The sequence below is a fragment of the Heterodontus francisci genome, chromosome 34, assembly GCF_036365525.1.
Source record: "Heterodontus francisci isolate sHetFra1 chromosome 34, sHetFra1.hap1, whole genome shotgun sequence".
In the NCBI taxonomy this organism is placed as follows: domain Eukaryota; kingdom Metazoa; phylum Chordata; class Chondrichthyes; order Heterodontiformes; family Heterodontidae; genus Heterodontus; species Heterodontus francisci.
In genome coordinates this window covers 2,654,082-2,673,258 of record NC_090404.1, presented here as the reverse complement: position 1 = coordinate 2,673,258, position 19,177 = coordinate 2,654,082, and the positions used below count along the sequence as shown (strand labels likewise).

The following is a 19,177-nucleotide window of genomic DNA, read 5'->3' as shown; positions in this document are numbered from 1 at the left end:
GTCACCCTGTACTGATTTTCTGTTTTCCTGTCCATTTCCTGCTCCTTCAAACCACGCAACAGGAGAAATGGTTTTGGCGAATCAGGGACAATCGAGTGTTGGACGGGTACCCGATGCCGATTGGTCATTTCTGGCGGGGTCTGCCGGGAGGAATCAATGCAGCCTATGAGAGAAAGGACAGCCTGTTTGTTTTCTTTAAAGGTTGGTATGACAGTGTGGTGTCAGTGTGTGTCTGCAGGCCTGCCCGTGTGGTGGGATCGCATCTCATTCTCACTGTTTATTATCATGATCCCCATCCTGGAACACTTGCGATGGAGATTTCACTGAATCCCGAGTTTCCCTCAACACCATCGCCTGAGTGACCACACACTGACCTCCGAGTCACAAGGTCCCACTCCCGAGATCAATCACCTAGCACTGACACTGACCCCACTTGGTACATATGGTGAGGGAGCTCCGCAGTGTCGGAGGGTCAGTACTGAGGGAGTGTTACACTGTCAGAGGGTCAGTACTGAGGGAGCCCCGCACTGTCGGAGGGTCAGTACTGAGGGAGTGCCACACTGTCGGAGGGTCAGTACTGAGGGAACACCGCACTGTCGGAGGGTCAGTACTGAGGGAGCCCCGCACTGTCGGAGGGTCAGTACTGAGGGAGTGCCACACTGTCGGAGGGTCAGTACTGAGGGAACACCGCACTGTCGGAGGGTCAGTACTGAGGGAGTGCCACACTGTCGGAGAGTCAGTACTGAGGGAGTGCCACACTGTCGGAGAGTCAGTACTGAGGGAGTGCCACACTGTCGGAGGGTCAGTACTGAGGGAGTGCCACACTGTCGGAAGGTCAGTACTGAGGGAGTGCTACACTGTCGGAGGGTCAGTACTGAGGGAGTGCCGCACTGTCGGAGGGTCAGTACTGAGGGAGTGCCGCACTGTCGGTGGGTCAGTACTGAGGGAGTGCCGCAATGTCGGAGGGTCAGTACTGAGGGAGTGCCACACTGTCGGAGGGTCAGTACTGAGGGAGTGCCGCACTGTCGGAGGGTCAGTACTGAGGGAGTGCCGCACTGTCGGAGGGTCAGTACTGAGGGAGTGCCACACTGTCGGAGGGTCAGTACTGAGGGAGTGCCGCACTGTCGGAGAGTCAGTACTGAGGGAGTGCCACACTGTCGGAGGGTCAGTACTGAGGGAGTGCCGCACTGTCGGAGGGTCAGTACTGAGGGAGTGCCGCACTGTCGGAGGGTCAGTACTGAGGGAGTGCCGCACTGTCGGAGGGTCAGTACTGAGGGAGTGCCACACTGTCGGAGGGTCAGTACTGAGGGAGTGCCGCACTGTCGGAGGGTCAGTACTGAGGGAGTGCCGCAATGTCGGAGGGTCAGTACTGAGGGAGTGCCACACTGTCGGAGGGTCAGTACTGAGGGAGTGCCGCACTGTCGGAGGGTCAGTACTGAGGGAGTGCCGCACTGTCGGAGGGTCAGTACTGAGGGAGTGCCACACTGTCAGACAGGGCATCCTTTGGAATGTAACATTAAACAGAGATCCAGTCCGCCCTCTGTAGTTTACATGAGGGTTTCCTGTGGGAAAGGGAGCAGTGGATTTCTCCGCAGGTTCTGTTCTCCCACTTGCTGCCGTATCTCCAGACTTCTGCAAATGTATCCATTTGCTTTTGGAAGTTCCGATTGAATCAGCTTGCACTGGCCGTTCAGATCACAACACCTGACTGTGTAAAGACCTTTCTCACCATCTCCCCTCTACCTCTATCCTCCCCATGTTTTTAATGTCTATCCCTCTGTGTTGCTGGGCCTCCTGCCTGTGGAGGAAACCCTTTCTCCCTCTGTACTTTATCCAATCCCTGATTATTATCAACACCTCGCTTTCCTCAGGGGCCAATATTTATCCCCGAATAAACAGAAAGTAAAACCACATTTGTGAGATCTTGCTGTGCACAATTCAGCTGCTGCATTTGTTAATTTACAACAGTGACTACATTTATTAAAAAAAAATGTCCTTTCTCAGCATGTGGAGAGCTTTGTGTCATTGTGAGGTTGAGAAAAGTGCCATCTAAATGCAGAATGTTTTGTATGTCGGTCTGTCTTTCTGATAGAGCTCGAAAGAGGCCGTTCAGCCCATCGAGTCTGTGCCAGCTCTCCGTGGATCAATGCAGTCAGTCTCACTCCCTCGCTCGATTCCTGTAGTCCTGCAAGTTTATTTCCTTCAAGTGCCCATCCAATTTTCTTCTGAAATTATTGATTGTTGCCCCTTCCAAAACCCTCATGGGCAACGAGTTCCAGGTCATTACCACTCACTGCGTAAAAAGGTTCTTCCTCACATTTCCCCTGCATCTCTTGCCCAAAATCTTAAATCTGTGTCCCCCAGTCCTTGTATCATTAGTTAATGGGAACAGTTTTTTCTTGTCTAACTTATCTAAGCCTATCATAATCTTGTACACCTCTGTCAAATCTCCCCTCAATCTCCTTTACTCCAGGGAGAACAACTCATCTTTTCCAACCTCACCTTGTAACTAAAATCCCCCATCACTGGAACCATTCTGGTAAATCTCCTCTACACCCTCACAAGGACCCTCACATCCTTCCTAAAGTGTGGTGAACAGAACTGGATGCAGTACTCTAGTTGAGGCCTATCCAGAACTTTATAAATGTTCAGCATAACATCCCTGCTTTTGGTACTCAGTGCCTCTATTTATGAAGCCAAAGATCACATATGCTTTGCTAACCATTCTCTCAATATGTCCTGCCATCTTCAAAGATCGATTCACATGCAATCCCAGGTCACTCTGTTCCTGCACACTCTTTAGAACTGCCCCGTTCATTATTTATTGCCTCTCCCTATTCGCTCTGCCAAAATGCATCATCTCACACTTGTCAGTATTAAACTGTATCTGCCACTTGTCCGCCCACTCTGCTAGTCTGTCTATATCAGTCCATCAATGTTTCTTCCTCGGCCTTTCTGCTGCTCCTGTGTTAACCGACTGGGTCTGCTGTACAGGTGATCGTTACTGGGTATTCAAGGAGGCATCCTTGCAGTCTGGATACCCCAGGAACTTGAGGGATTTAGGGGCCAGGCTGCCGAAGGACCGGATCGATGCAGCTCTCCAGTGGAGCGTGAATGGGAAGACTTACTTCTTCCGGGGAAACAAGTAAGTCTTGGGGATGCATTTGAGGAGGAACATCGGGAAGAGAGAGGTGGTGGCATGACAGGGGTGGGGGTGTGGGGAGGGGCGAGTGGAGGAGGAACCATTGGATCTAAGATGGCCGTTACTTCTCCTGCCTCTGAAGGGCCGAAGGCTGTCAAGTGGCAGTCATGACCTGTGGGGGACCCGGGCCAAGGGACCGGGTGAAGCCGACCTGCGGGACCGTGGAGCTGGGCTGGTGGTGGGAGGGGGGAGTTTGGACCTGAAGCCTGGGGCCTACCTGGGCTCTGCATAGCTTACAACCACCCCATCTGCAATCCATGGCTCCTCGGTCAGTCTTGGTTATCCACTTCGGTGGGATATTCAACTGCAGGAGGATGCGTAGATGAGCCAGATCCTGAGAACCCCAATGTGTGTGGGACCTCAGTACAACACTGCATGAGGATGGGAGCTGGGATCTTGCAGCTCTGTGTGTGTGTGGGACTCAGGACCACACTGAGTGAGGATGGGAGCTGGAATCTTGCTTCTCTGTGTGTGTGTGGGACTCAGTACCACACTGAGTGAGGATGGGAGCTGGGATCTTGCTGCTCTGTGTGGGTGGGACTCAGTACCACACTGAGTGAGGATGGGAGCTGGGATCTTGCTGCTGTGTGTGTGGGGGACTCAGTACCACACTGAGTGAGGATGGGAGATGGGATCTTGCTGCTCTGTGTGTGTGTGGGACTCAGTACCACACTGAGTGAGGATGGGAGCTGGGATCTTGCTGCTCTGTGTGGGTGGGACACAGTACCACACTGAGTGAGGATGGGAGATGGGATCTTGCTGCTGTGTGTGTGGGGGACTCAGTACCACACTGAGTGAGGATGGGAGATGGGATCTTGCTGCTCTGTGTGTGGGGGACTCAGTACCACACTGAGTGAGGATGGGAGCTGGGATCTTGCTGCTCTGTGTGGGTGGGACTCAGTACCACACTGAGTGAGGATGGCAGCTGGGATCTTGCTGCTCTGTGTGGGTGGGACTCAGTACCACACTGAGTGAGGATGGGAGATGGGATCTTGCTGCTCTGTGTGTGGGGGACTCAGTACCACACTGAGTGAGGATGGGAGATGGGATCTTGCTGCTCTGTGTGTGAGACTCAGTATTTCCAGATCTTGAAGCACACCGTTGTTGAATGGCATTTGGTTTCCCCTGCTTCCCCTCCCCCACCCCTTTAGGTATTACCGATACAATGAGGACTCACGGTCCGTGGACACCGATTATCCGAAACCAATCAGCGTCTGGCAGGGAATTCCAGAATCTCCCAAGGCTGCCTTCGTTTCAGAGGATGGAGGTAAGGGATCCTGATTCTCCCGCGCTGAACACGGGAAAGTAGAGCAGAAATCTAACCCCGTTTTTTTTTTTCTTTTTAAGGTGGCCTTTATACCCCAGGCCCCTTTTATATTTTTCACGTCGAGGGGGCCTTTACTCCTCAGGCCCCCTTTATATACATAATTTTAAAATAACATTATTAAAACCAGATAAATAAACAAAAAACTCAAATTAAAATGCCATTCTCGGCGTCGACAATGCACTCCAGTCCCTGCGGTGCCCACAGGTCGCGGAAGGCCTCAAGCGTACCGGCGGACACCGCATGCTCCTTTTCCAGGGACACCCGGGCGCGAACGTAACCGCGGAAGAGGGGCAGGCAATCGGGGAGGACGGACCCCCCAACGGCCCGCAACCTGGACCTGTGAATTGCCACCTTGGCCAGGCCCAGGAGCAGACCGACGAGGAGATCCTCCTCCCGGCCCAAGAGCCTCCGCACCGGGTGCCCAAAGATCAGGAGCGTGGGACTGAAGTGCAGCCAGAATTTGAGGAGCAGCCCCTTCAGATACTCAAATAGGGGCTGCAACCTCGCACACTCCGTATAAATGTGGAACATGGACTCGTCCAGGCCGCAGAAAGTACAGGTGGCCTGGGAGTCCGTGAACCTACTTAAAAGCCTATTGCACGGGACTGCTCTGTGCAGCACCCTCCACCCCAGGTCCCCGATGTAGAGGGGGAAGACTCCCGCGTAGAGAGACCTCCATCGGGGTTTCCCCTCGCCGCCAGATGGCAACGCGGACCGCCAGGGCGTGTCCGGCCGGCTGACGAGGGCGAGGAAGTGGAGAGTGTGCAGGAGCAGCCCGTACAGGAAACCCCTCCGCGCCGATTGGAATGGCACGGAGGGCATTTCCGAGAGGCGGCTCGGGTTGTGCGGGACCGGCTCCCGAGGAGGGTTTCGGGGCCTGGGTCCGATGAGCAGTTCCGGCCGAGCGGGGGTCAGCTCGGCCGGGATCGCTCCGCACTCCCGGGCCCCCTCGCCACCCGCAGTGAGGGGCGTCCCGGGGGTTTCGGCTACTCCTCCGCCCTCCGGACCTTCCCCGGAGTCGGCCGCCCTGACAGCCGAGGCGCTCACCTCCGCCGGCGGGGGAGCGCCCTGACTGGAGGCGACCATGTTCCAGACTCGGTAAAGATCCCGGTAAAAGACAGGCAACTCCCTCAGAGAGGCGCGGCTAACAGACTCCACCGGGAGCTGCGTGTCGTCTTGAAGGCAGTGACACTGGCGGAAAAAATACGTCGCCAGCGCACACCATCTGGGAGGACGCTCGACGTACAGGTATCTCTGCAGGGTCCGAAGGCGGAGAGTCGCAGCCTGGGTGCGGACGCACACCAGCGACTGACCGCCCTCCTCGATCGGGAGACTCAGGACCGCGGCAGAGACCCAGTGTTTCCTCTTGCCCCAGAAGAAATCGACGAGTTTCTTCTGGATCTTGGTGGCAAATACAGGGGGCGGGGCCAAAGTGACCAACCGGTACCACAACATGGAGGCCACCAGTTGGTTTATGACCAACGCTCGGCCCCTGTAAGAAAGCACTCGGAGCAGTCCTGTCCAGCGCCCCAGCCGAGCGGTGACTTTCGCCTCCAACTCCTGCCAGTTTGCTGGCCAGGCTTCCTCAGCGGGGCTAAGGTGGACTCCCAGATAGAGGAGGTGCGTGGTGCTCCACGCAAAAGGTGTCATCTCCTCCGGCAGGGAGTCCACCCGCCACTGACCAACCAGGAGTCCGGAACATTTCTCCCAATTGATCCTCGCGGAGGACGCGGCAGAAAAGGTCTGCTGGCAGTCGCGCATCCTCCGCAAGTCAAAGGGATCTGTGATTGCGAGGAGCACGTCGTCGGCGTAAGCCGAGAGGACGACCCGCATGGCCGGCTCGCGCAGAGCCAATCCCGTCAACCTCCTGCGAAGCAGGCACAGGAAGGGCTCCACGCAGATGGTATACAATTGGCCGGACATGGGGCATCCCTGACGCACTCCTCTCCCAAATCGAAGGGGCGCCGTCAAGGACCCGTTAACTTTGACTAGACACTCTGCGGCGGCGTATAAAAGTCGGACCCGGGCCACGAAATGCGGCCCGAGTCCGAAAGCGCGCAGAGTCCCGAAAAGGTAATCGTGATCCACCCTGTCGAACGCCTTCTCCTGATCGAGGGAGAGAAAGGCGACCGACTGACCAGTCCTCTGGGAAAGATGGAGCAGGTCCCGGACCAGGTGGATGTTGTCCTGGATGGACCGGCCCGGGACCGTGTAGGACTGGTCGGGGTGGATCATGTGGGCCAGCACGGAGCCCAGGCGGGTAGACATAGCCCGGGCAAAGATCTTATAATCCGTGCTGAGGAGGGAGACCGGACGCCAGTTTTTAAGCAGGCGGAGATCGCCCCTCTTCGGCAGCAGGACGATGACCGCCCTGCGCCATGAGAGGGGCATCTCCCCGGTCGCCAGGCTTTCCCCCAGGACCCGCGCGTAATCGTCCCCCAGGACGTCCCAGAACGCCACTGAGGAACTCCACGGTCAACCCATCCAGCCCTGGGGATTTGCCCCTCGAGAGCTGGTGGAGGGCGCCAGTCAGCTCCGCCAACGTGAGCGAGCCTCCAATCCTTCAGCGCCCTCCGGGCTGACCTGCGGCAGGTCCTCCCACAAAACTCTGCGCGCATCCTCGCTGGACGGATCCGGAGAGAACAACGCACTGTAATAAGTCCGGACCAGGAGGCCCATTCCCTCCGGATCCGTGATGGAGGATCCGTCGTCGGCCAGCAGCTCGATGAGCTGCTTACGGACCCCCCGCCATTTTTCCAGCGAGTAGAAGAAGGGAGAGGCGCGGTCCAAATCTTCCAGGATCTGGATCCGCGACCTCACGTACGCGCCTCGGGACCCTATGAGCTGCAGGTCCCTCAGCGCGCCCTTCTTCTCTTTGTACGCCTGCCACAGAGCCGGGTCCACGACGGCATGACCGAGGCGGGACTCCAAGTCGAGCACCTCCCTCTCAAGGCGCCCGATCTCGGCTTCCCGCCTCTTGGTCGACCCCTTCGCGTACTCCTGACAGAAGACGCGGATGTGAGTCTTGCCCACATCCCACCATAGCCTCAAGGAGAGGAAGCCCCCCTGCTTCCTTCTCCAGTCGGCCCAGAATCGACAGAACGAGTCCCGAAATCGCACGTCCTCCAGCAGCCGGTTGTTAAAGTGCCAGTACGCGGACCCCGCCCGCGTGCGGAGTGGAGTGAACTCCGCCCACACCAGGCGGTGGTCCGAGCACGGCACCAGCCGCATGGAGGCCGCCGAAACACGGGAGACGTACGCCTGCGAAATGTAGAGGCGGTCGATTCGCGACCCTCCTCCTCCAGACCTCCACGTGAAGGCGCTGGAGTCGGGATGGAGATTCCACCAGACGTCCACCAAGTTAAAGGAGCTGATCAGTCCCCTCAACTTCTCCACCGACGCTTGGCCGCGCTGGGGACCGGAGCGATCCCCCACCTCGAGGGTGCAGTTAAAATCCCCCCCGAGGATGATGCACTCGCCGCTATCGATGGAGCTCAAGAGAGCGGACACTTCTTCAAAGAAGCGCGCTTGCAACGCGCCGGGCCTGGGCGCGTACACGTTCACAAAGTGGAGCGGCACGCTACCCAGGCGAACGGCGAGGTGGAGCAAGCGGCCCGGCACTAGCTCCTTGACCCCCAAGATCTCCGGCTGAAAAGTCGGGGCCAACAAGATAGCCACCCCACTAGAAATAGGGGTGAGGTGACTCATGTAGACCCTACCCTGCCACTCCAGGAGCCAGGTGGCTTCGTCTCCTGGAACGGTATGGGTTTCCTGCAGAAAGCTCACCGCGTATCTCCCTTCCCTAAGGACTGAGAGATTGTGAAATCTGCGGTGAGCCCCTCTGCTGCCGTTGATGTTGAGGCTGGCTATGGTTATCTTCATGTCAAAGGTAATTAAAAACCCGTCACAAACACCTCACTGTGAGGAGGGAGTGGAAGTGCACCTGGCCCTCCACTCCCCCAGCAACCCATTGAGGAACACATTAAAACGGCGCCTCTCAACCAGTTTCACGTCCGCGCGCTTGCCCGCTATCTTAAGGGCGGCACGGACGGACTGTATGATCAGCGCCAGATTCGACCAACGGTCGAGGGCCAGCTGAACTTTATTGCGGCAACCCCTGCAAGCCGCGAGGAAATCCCGGAGTTCCGCCGTGGGGATGAGAGGAGATTCGGTGGGAGGCACGAGGGACTCCACCACCTCACTGGCGATGGAATCAAGATCATCCTCCGTGCCCCGCACCGAATCCCCATCCTCCTCCGGGTCGTCACCGCCAGCGGCCAACACATCCACCACACACTGTGGGGCGGACGTCCCGGCCGCGCCAGCTGGTCCCGCCTCCGTCACGATCCCACCCCCAGGATCGATGGCGGAGGAGTCCTCTCTGGGTTCTATTGTGAAACTGGAGCCTGTAGGCACCAGCGGTTCAGGACCCCCCTCCACCTCCATCCCCAGGCCAATGAGTGGTCCAAGGGAGACAGAAGTTCCGGACTCCGGGAAACCAGCCGGAGCCGAGACTGGAGGCGGCGAGAGGAGGCCATCTCCCGCTCCGCCAGCACCCACAGTCCCAGCAGATGGGGCAGCATTCTCAGTTATAACTGGGTCGGGTGTCTCCTGGTTGGTGGTGGACTCCAGCTGGGAGGCCCGACCCTCTGGGGCCTCACCCTCCCCTTCATTCAGGACACCCGACCCAGTCGCAGTGGCGGAATGGGCGGTTTCCCCAGGCTCCCCCACCACAAGCAGGGCCCCACTTACTCCTTCAGGAGGGGCCTCAAGTACCGGGGCCATCCCCTCCCCTCCATCCTGAGGAATAGAGTGCTCCTGCCCGGACTTTGCAGCCTTGGTGGTGGCGGTAGGGAGAACCTGAGGACCAGAAACAGGAGGCAGCTCCCCTCCAACAGATGGGCCCTGCACCTCAGGGCCCTGTGTTATTTCTGTGGAGGGGTGCCTTCTCCTCTTTTTCGCACTTGGGCGCGGAGACTCAGAGACCTCCATGTCATCAGAGGCCTCCGCCTCCGCACCCTTTTTTCCCTTTTTAGTCACCCTGGGCCTGAGCCCAGCCCTGGGACAGGTGGATTCCATGGGAATGGGCTTTGGGCTGAGCTCAGGCTCGGGTTGAGTCAAAGTGTCCAGGAGACGTGCCTCACGATGTTTCTTTTTTCCCCGCGTCTTCCTTCCGCTCGGACGGACGCTCCCCTCCCCGCCAGAGGCTGTGAAAACCACAGCCTCCGGAACCGACTGAGCGGTGTCTGTTGGATGTGCGGGGGGAGTGGGAGGAGGTGCTGTGGAACCACTCTGGGCCGCCGAGGTGGAGCTGGCGGCCGGGAGGTTGGGGCAGTTCTTCCGAACATGCCCCACCCCCTTGCAGACGTGGCACCGCGCCCCGTCCGAGGTCCAAAAGACGCGGTAGGCCGTCCCCTGGAACTCCACATTAAATTGGCCCTCCGTGTCCTCCTCCCGCGCCAGCTGCATAAATAACTGGCGGCGGAAGGAGTAGACGTGTTGGAGGCTGTGCTCCCGAAGACCAAGCCGGACTGGGGTGATCCCCGACCTCACCTCCCCCAGATGGTGCAGGTGGGGGAGGAGGAGCTCACTGGGAATGAAGGGTGGGACGTTGGACAACATTATCCGATGCGCAGTGGCCCCCAGAGGGTCCACTGGCAGGAAGGTCCCCCCCACAGTGAGCCCTTTACTCAGGGCCAGGGACACCGCCCGCTCGGTCTTCAAAAAGAACACAGCCTTCCCATACATCTTTGAGGCCGCAACAATGGCCGAGGGGCCGACAACCACGGCCATTGCCTTAACGCAGGCCTCAATAGACATGTTGGGGTGGGGATAGCTCTTCACCCCATGGCTGCATGTCAATAATTTAAAGGGTGACGGGGCCACGTGGGCAGCCACAGAAGCTGCAGCTGCGTAGGTAGTAGAGGGCCCCGCCACCGGTGATGAAGGGCTTGCCATGGGTCTAAGAGCTAAACCCACCCCAAATTGTGGACTTGCACACTAAATAACAGCGATTCACAGAAAAATTTGAAAAGACAAACAAACAAACAACAGGTTAGTGGAGAGGCTGAGGTAAGAGAGGAGAGGCAAAGGCAGGCTGGAAGGGATGACTTGCTTTCTGGAGGTGGTGCTCACAGTACACTTAAAACAAACAGTCTTTGAAGTTGGTCTTCCGGTCTTCTGGTTGGGGGAGTCGTCTTCACCTGGGTCAGCTGAAGCTGCCCAGGCACTATCTATCCCCTTCCGTCTGTTTAGCTGGGCAGCTTCAGCTGACCCAGGCTTGGCAATTGGGGTGGGGAGGGAGCTTCCCTGTGTGCATTTGCAGCAGCACAGATTCCTGCTGAATTGGCAGCCCCACCCCTTGTTGTTCCAGCCACTTGTTCCTCCCCCAACAGTCCAAAGTAAATTACTGGTGTTCAGCACCCACCTCCAGACAAAGCCTTGTTTCCAAAAAATGTCCCTTTCTTCTCTTTAATGGAGACTGTTGTTGGAGTTTTCCTCTGCTTGTTGGTAGCTGCTCTCCCTTGCTCAGTGCAGCTCCTCTCTCCACCTCTGCAACCTCCAACTGCCACCAGCACTCTCAGCTGCACCTCGTTGAGGCTCTCAACACTCAGGCTCCCAAAGCAGAGAGCAGCCAATCCGAATGCTGTACCTGTCCTGGGAGTGTTTGATGGGGACAGTGTCGGGGGAGCTTTACTCTGTATCTAACCCCATACTGTACCTGTCCTGGGAGTGTTTGATGGGGACAGTGTAGAGGGAGCTTTACTCTGTATCTAACCCCGTACTGTACCTGTCCTGGGAGTGTTTGATGGGGACAGTGCAGGGGGAGCTTTACTCTGTATCTAACCCCATACTGTACCTGTCCTGGGAGTGTTTGATGGGGACAGTGTCGGGGGAGCTTTACTCTGTATCTAACCCTGTACTGTACCTGTCCTGGGGAGTGTTTGATGGGGACAGTGTCGGGGGAGCTTTACTCTGTATCTAACCCTGTACTGTACCTGTCCTGGGAGTGTTTGATGGGGACAGTGCAGGGGGAGCTTTACTCTGTATCTAACCCTGTACTGTACCTGTCCTGGGGAGTGTTTGATGGGGACAGTGTCGGGGGAGCTTTACTCTGTATCTAACCCTGTACTGTACCTGTCCTGGGAGTGTTTGATGATAAGATTAGTAGTAAACAAGTACAGTCCCAGCAGGCTGGATGATGGGGAAGAGATATTGGAGGAGGATGGAGTGGTCAGCCATGTCAGAGACTGCAGGCAGGTTGAGAAGGCTGAGGAGAGATAGTTTATCATCGTCACACTGGAGGATTGTGTGTAATGTGGTGGGAGAGCTGGACACTGATATGGAGATGGTTGTGGGGAGGGTTTGATACTTTCCAACGTGGCTGTCGGTTTTGTAACCATTGTTTTCTGGTGGTTTTTCCTTTCCCCACCCGCTCTCCATACCTGCAGCCTTCACTTACTTTGTCAAAGGAAATCACTACTGGAAGTTTAATAACCAGAATCTGAAGGTTGAACCTGGATACCCCAAGTCAATGCTACGGGACTGGTTTGGCTGTCTTTCAGACCCTGACCTGGACACGGATGAAGAGATTGTGGTGGAGGTGGATGAAACTCCAACAGGCATCAATCCAGCTGCCATTGTGGTCCCTGTTCTACTGTTAATGTGTGTTGTTATCCTGGCCTGTCTCGTCATTGTCTTCAAGAGAAATGGAACTCCAAAACGCCTGCTATACTGTCACCGCTCCCTGCTGGACAAGGTGTGATAGGACAGGGCCGAATGGCCAGGCTCCCTCCCTCCAAACTCCCTCCAAACACCCTCCCTCTGAGCCCCCTCCAAAAACCCCTCCTAATTCCCTCCGAATTCCCTCCGAACCCCCTCCGAACTCCCTCCAAACACCCTCCATCTGAACCCCCTCCAAAAACCCCTCCAAACATCCTCCAAACACCCTCCAAACTCCTTCCAACCTCCTTCCAAGCCTCCCCTCAAGCATCTCACCAAGCCTCCCTCCAAACACCTTCCCTCCCAACTCCCTCCAAACTCCCTCCAAACCCCCTCCAAACCCCCTCCAAACCCCCTCCAAACTCCCTCCCTACTTCCCTCCAAACTCCCTCCATATTCCATCCAAACTCCCTCCAACTTCCCTCCAAGCCTCCCCTCAAGCATCTCATAAAGTCTCCCTCCAAGCTCCCTCCACCGTCCCTCCCAAGCTCCCTCTCCAAACCTCCCTGAAAACTGCCTCCAAACTCCCACTACCTTCCCTCTAAACTCCCTCCAAATCTCATTCCAAACCTCCCTCTCCAAACCTCTCTTTCAAACCTCCCTCTCCTATCTCCCTCCCTCCAAACCTACCACATCCCTCCAAAATTCCCTCCTCCCTCCCTCCAATCATGCCTCCGAAAAATTCCCTCCTTCCCTCCAAACCTCTCTCCTCCCCGCGTCTCAGCATCCCCTCCTCCTCCCCTACTCCTCCTCATCCTCCTCCCTCCTCCTCCTCCCTCCTCCCTCCTCCTCCTCCCTCCTCCTCATCCTCCTCCTCCTCCTCCCCCTCCCTCCTCCTCTTCCTCTTCTCTGTCTGTGGTGGAACCATACATTGAGCCTGTTCTTCCTGCACTCTCGATTCAGGCTCCCTCACCTCACGTGACCTTTTATGACAGCCCCCTCCCCTACCTCCTCACCCCCTTGCCACCCTCACCCATTTTTGGGTATTTAGTGGGCATTTTAATCCCTCTGAGGGTGGCGGTAAACTCCATCAATGGGAAGGCAGTGAGGGCAGGCCGAGAGGGCAGGCCGAGAGGCCCTTGTGCCCAAGGAGCAGCTTCCCACCTACACCCTTTGAACTCGTGTCCACTTTGACCTCTGGGTCCAATTTGACCCCCACAGAACTCAGGACAGGGTGGAGGATTGGCCTATTCTGTGTGGCGGGAGGGATCAGTGTAGGCGGGGAAGGTGGGGGTCAGTGCAGGGTGGGGGAGGGGTCAGTGCGGGGTGGGGGAGGGGTCAGTGCGGGGTGGAGGAGGGTCAGTGCGGGGTGGAGGAGGGGTCAGTGCGGGGTAGGGGAGGGGTCAGTGCGGGGTAGGGGAGGGTCAGTGCGGGGTAGGGTAGGGGTCAGTGCGGAGAGGGGTCAGTGCAGGGTGGGGGAGGGGTCAGTGCGGGGTGGGGGAGGGGTCAGTGGGGGAGGGGTCAGTGTGGGGTGGAGGAGGGGTCAGTGCGGGGTGGGGGAGGGGTCAGTGCGGGGTGGGGGAGGGGTCAGTGCGGGGTGGGGGAGGGATCAGTGCGGGGTGGGGGAGGAGTCAGTACAGGGTGGGGGAGGGGTCAGTGCGGGGTGGAGGAGGGGTCAGTGCGGGGTTGGGGAGGGTCAGTGTGGGGTGGGGGAGGAGTCAGTGCAGGGTGGGGAAGGGGTCAGTGCCCCAGGGTGGGGGATGGCTCAATGCGGTGGGGGTGAAGATGAGACCCGGTGAGAGATTTGCTCTTTAAAAGAATGCCGGAGACTGTGCTGCTCCCCTTTGTAGAATATCCCAGTGACAGCTGGCCCTGTGACACTTCCTCTGTCTGACGGGAGCCTGCGATCAGCTCGAAACCCCTCTTGAAGCTCTTGGGGGCGGGGTGTTGGGGTCGGGATGGGGGGGTTGGTGCAGTAGGAAGGGGAACTGCATCAGTTTTACATCGGTAACCGGGGTGACTGTAGGCCTCAGGTTGGCAACTTGGCCACTGAGTTCGTAGGTCAACTTTCATTCTTAAATGGTTTGTCGCGCGCCTCGTTTACTGGACTGCCGCAAAAATCTGGAGATTCACGTCGGCGGCAGAGAACCTCACATTGAGCAATCCAGGCCGTCAGAGGAGCGCTCGGTGGGGGGGCGCCACGGAGGAGGCCCACCTGAGAGTGTCTCGTCATCCATCTGTGCGGGGTTGAGAGGGAGCGCGCACGGTTTGGCCGGGAAGTGGGGGAGGGGAAGGCGGAGGTAGGGATTGACGTATCCTGGGTTGTTGGTCGGAGGGATCATGGGGTGAGGTCGGAGGAGGAGGAGGAGGGGAGAGTGCCCAGGTTTCAGCCCCGAGGAGAGGGTAGCAGAAAGAAGGCCAAGGGCCCCCGACGAGTGATTCACTGCAAACAGGGCTCAAGTCTGCTGTAGTCCCATTCGGAAAGGGCCGATGGGGGGCCCGGAAATTTCAGGCTCTTCCTGGTTTCAAACTGGGACCTCTCAGTGGCGTTGTTTCTCCCCTGCCCTCACTCAGTAGGATATAGGGTGTGGTAGTGACATCTGTCCCTGATTCTGAGTGGGCCTACTCAACACGGTGGGGGCCAGCTGGATGGCTGGGACCTTATTATCCCAGTCCTACTGTCCTACAGCACAGAAGGAGGCCATTCAGCCCATCGACCTGCACCTATTTTACCCTCAAAGTGTTTTATCCAGTTCCCTTTTGATCGTTGCTATTTGCTCGCAGATGGCATTAACTCACTGCGTAAAACCGCATTTTCCTCGTGTCGCCTCTGGTCCTTTCACCAGTCACCTTAAATCCCTTTGGTTCCCCGCCCTCCTGCCACTGGAAATACTTTCTCCTCATTGGCTCTCTCAAAACCCTTGGGGATCCTGAACGCCTCGATTGAATCCCCTCTTAACCTTCTCCTCTCTAATGAGAACAGTCCCAGATTCTCCCTGGTGCCCTTCCAGTAAATATCCTTTCCGCCCTCCCCCGAGGCCCCTGACGTTCTTGCTGAAGTTGGCGCCCAGAATTGGACACAATCCTCCAGCTGAGGCCCAACCAGTGTTTTATAACAGGGCTCATTGGCCGTGAGTTGTCAGGGGGGATCTTCTGTAGGGCACTTTAGGTCCCGTTGCAGCCATCGCCCTCTATGCCCCTGGTACCTGCCGCACCCACCGTGTCAGAAAGGAGGGCCACCTATCGGCAATCGGCCCTCTCTGCTGGCGAACCCGGGTGCACGGAGAGCTAGAATTAATCTGTTCTCAACCAATTATCCCAGTTTCCTGGGCAATGGGGTCACGAGGGGGGACACAGCTCATTTGACCCCTGCCCTGTGGTGAACCATCTGGGTCAAAGGCAAAGAGAAAAGGATAGAGGGAGCAAGACCGAGGTATCCTTTGCCTCCCGACACATTCCTGCCCAACATTCCAACTCCAGGCCCCAGGAAGCAAGATGGTGGCACACTTAAAGGTACAGTCCCTCCAAACTCCAGTGCACAGGACTGGACAATGAAACCCAGGCGAAGCTTTTGTGTGTGTTGTTTTTTATTGATGATATGTGTGATTATTAAAATGTCTCTCTTGCCCGTTCTTTGAGAAGCCAAATGAACCTGCTGGGCAGGTGCTGGGATTTTGGCCTCCAATCTTCCAGCAAAAAAAAAATTGTACAAATCTTCCTTCTTATTTTGAAAACTGCATTTCGTTTGGTTTACGTTTTTTTTAAAAAAAAGGAAATGTTAAATTGTGTTTTTTTCTCTCTGGGTTAATTAAACGGTTTGTGGACTTTTGTAATTTAATTTCTCATTGGAAATAAAGGGAATTAGCTTTGGAAAGTGATGGTTGTCTCGTGTTCATGTCAAGCGTCTCTCAATGGGTAGCTCTCTCTCTCTCACTCAGTCTCAGTCACTCTCTCTCTCAGTCCCTCTGTCACTCTCTCTCTCAGTCCCTCTCTCTCTCTCTCTCTCACTCAGTCTCTGTCATTCTCTCAGTCCCTCTGTCTCTCACTCAGTCTCAGTCCCTCTCTCTCTCTCTCAGTCCCTCTGTCACTCTCTCTCTCAGTCCCTCTGTCTCTCTCTCTCACTCAGTCTCTGTCATTCTCTCAGTCCCTCTGTCTCTCACTCAGTCTCAGTCCCTCTCTCTCTCTCTCAGTCCCTCTGTCACTCTCTCTCTCAGTCCCTCTGTCTCTCTCTCTCACTCAGTCTCTGTCATTCTCTCAGTCCCTCTGTCTCTCACTCAGTCTCAGTCACTCTCTCTCTCTCTCTCAGTCCCTCTGTCACTCTCTCTCTCAGTCACTCCCTCTGTCACTCTCTCAGTCCCTCTGTCACTCTCTCAGTCCCTCTGTCACCCTCTCTCTCAGTCACTCAGTCTCTCTCACTCTCAGTCCGTCTGTCACTCTCTCAGTCCTTCTGTCACTCTCTCGCTCAGTCTCTCTGTCACTCTCTTGCTCTGTCCCTCTGTCACTCTCTCAGTCACTCTCTCTCTCTCTCAGTCCCTCTGTCACTCTCTCTCTCAGTCCCTCTGTCACTCTCTCTCAGTCCCTCTGCTCTCTCTCGCTCAGTCTCTCTGTCACTCTCTCAGTCACTCTGTCTCTCTCTCTCTCAGTCTCTCTGTCTCTCCCTCGCTCAGTCTCTCTGTCACTCTCTCAGTCCCTCTGTCACTCTCTCTCTCAGTCCCTCTGTCTCTCTCTCGCTCAGTCTCTGTCACTCTCTCAGTCACTGTCTCTCTCTCTCTCAGTCTTTCCCTCGCTCAGTCCCTCTGTCACTCTCTCGCTCAGTCTCTCTGTCACTCTCTCAGTCACTCTGTCTCTCTCTCTCAGTCTCTCTGTCTCTCCCTCGCTCAGTCTCTCTGTCACTCTCTCAGTCCCTCTGTCTCTCCCTCTCTCAGTCCCTCTGTCACTCTCTCGCTCAGTCTCTGTCACTCTCTCAGTCACTCTGTCTGTCTCTCTCTGTCTCTCTGTCACTCTCTCAGTCTCTCTGTCACTCTCTCAGTCCCTCTATCACTCTCTCTCTCAGTCACTCTGTCTCTCCCTCGCTCAGTCCCTCTGTCATTCTCTCCCTCAGTCACTCTCTCTCACTCTCAGTCACTCTCTCTCACTCTCAGTCCCTCTGTCACTCTCTCAGTCCCTCTGTCACTCTCTCGCTCAGTCACTCTGTCTCTCTCTCTCTCAGTCTCTCTGTCACTCTCTCAGTCTCTCTGTCACTCTCTCAGTCTCTCTGTCACACTCTCAGTCCCTCTGTCACTCTCTCGCTCAGTCTCTCTGTCACTCTCTTGCTCTGTCCCTCTGTCACTCTCTCAGTCACTCTCTCTCTCTCTCGCTCAGTCCCTCTGTCACTCTCTCAGTCACTCTCTCTCTCTCAGTCACTCTCTCTCTCTCAGTCCCTCTGTCACTCTCTCAGTCACTCTGTCTCTCTCTCTCTCAGTCTCTCTGTCTCTCAGTCCCTCTGTCACTCTCTCTCTCAGTCACTCTGTCTCTCTCTCTCTCAGTCTCTCTGTCTCTCCCTCGCTCAGTCTCTCTGTCACTCTCTCAGTCCCTCTGTCACTCTCTCGCTCAGTCTCTCTGACACTCTCTCTCTCAGTCACTCTCTCTCGCTCAGTCCCTCTGTCACACTCTCAGTCCCTCTGTCACTCTCTCGCTCTGTCCCTCTGTCACTCTCTCAGTCACTCTCTCTCTCTCAGTCCCTCTGTCACTCTCTCTCTCAGTCCCTCTGTCACTCTCTCGCTCAGTCTCTCTGTCACTCTCTCAGTCCCTCTGTCACTCTCGCGCTCAGTCCCTCTGTCACTCTCTCAGTCACTCTCTCTCTCTCTCAGTCCCGCTGTCACTCTCTCTCTCAGTCCCGCTGTCTCTCTCTCGCTCAGTCTCTCTGTCACTCTCTCAGTCCCTCTGTCACTCTCTCAGTCCCTCTGTCACACTCTCAGTCCCTCTGTCACACTCTCAGTCCCTCTGTCACTCTCTCGCTCAGTCCCTCTGTCTCTCTCTCGCTCAGTCTCTCTGTCACTCTCTCAGTCCCTCTGTCACTCTCTCGCTCAGTCTCTCTGTCACTCTCAGTCCCTTTGTCACTCTCTCGCTCAGTCCCTCTGTCACTCTCTCAGTCACTCTCTCTCTCTCTCAGTCCCTCTGTCACTCTCTCTCTCAGTCCCTCTGTCACTCTCAGTCCCTCTGTCACTCTCTTGCTCTGTCCCTCTCTCTCTCTCTCAGTCCCTCTGTCACTCTCTCTCTCAGTCCCTCTGTCTCTCTCTCGCTCAGTCTCTCTGTCACTCTCTCAGTCCCTCTGTCACTCTCTCAGTCTCTCTGTCACTCTCTCGCTCAGTCTCTCTGTCACTCTCTCAGTCTCTCTGTCACTCTCTCAGTCTCTCTGTCACTCTCTCAGTCCCTCTGTCACTCTCTCTCTCAGTAACATTCCAGTATTAGCTGTAAGTCAGGAAATGGAAGGGGGGGAGGAACTCAAGACAATTACAATCACCAGGGAAGTAGGACTGAACAAATTGTTGGAGCTGTGGGCTGACAAGTCCCCAGGTCCTGATGGACTTCATCCGAGGGTGTTAAAAGCAGTGGCTGGTGAGATAGTTGATGCGTTTGTTTTAATTTTCCAAAATTCCCTAGATTCAGGAAAGGTTCCGTTAGATTGGAAAATAGTGAATGTAACTTCTTTATTCAAAAAGGGAGGGAAACAGGAAACTACAGGCCAGTTAGCTTAATATCTGTCTTTAAAAAAATGTTAGAAGCGATTATTAAAGACGTTATAGCAGGGCATTTAGAAAAATTCAATGTAATCGGGCAGAGTCAACATGGTTTTATGAAAGGGAAATCATGTTTAACCAATTTATTGGAGTTTTTCGAGGGAGTTACTGTGCTGTGGATAAAGGGTGGATGTTTTGTACTTAGGTTTCCAGAAGGCATTTCATAAGGTGCCACATCAAAGGTTATCGCAGAAAATAAAAGCTCAT

The 19,177-nt window shown here is 55.9% G+C and overlaps 1 protein-coding gene across 1 annotated transcript in view; it reads left to right on the top strand.

Annotated features, from left to right (window-relative positions):
• The window catches only part of LOC137348912 (matrix metalloproteinase-14-like), a 49,470-nt gene extending 36,552 nt beyond the window's left edge, over window positions 1-12,918 (top strand). The window contains exons 6-9 of the mRNA XM_068014142.1: window positions 63-201; window positions 2,995-3,145; window positions 4,354-4,469; window positions 11,981-12,918. Coding sequence (XP_067870243.1) covers window positions 63-201; window positions 2,995-3,145; window positions 4,354-4,469; window positions 11,981-12,294 — 720 coding nt within the window. The 3' untranslated portion in view covers window positions 12,295-12,918. The remainder of the gene's footprint in view (window positions 1-62; window positions 202-2,994; window positions 3,146-4,353; window positions 4,470-11,980) is intronic.
• Window positions 12,919-19,177: the final 6,259 nt, after the last annotated feature.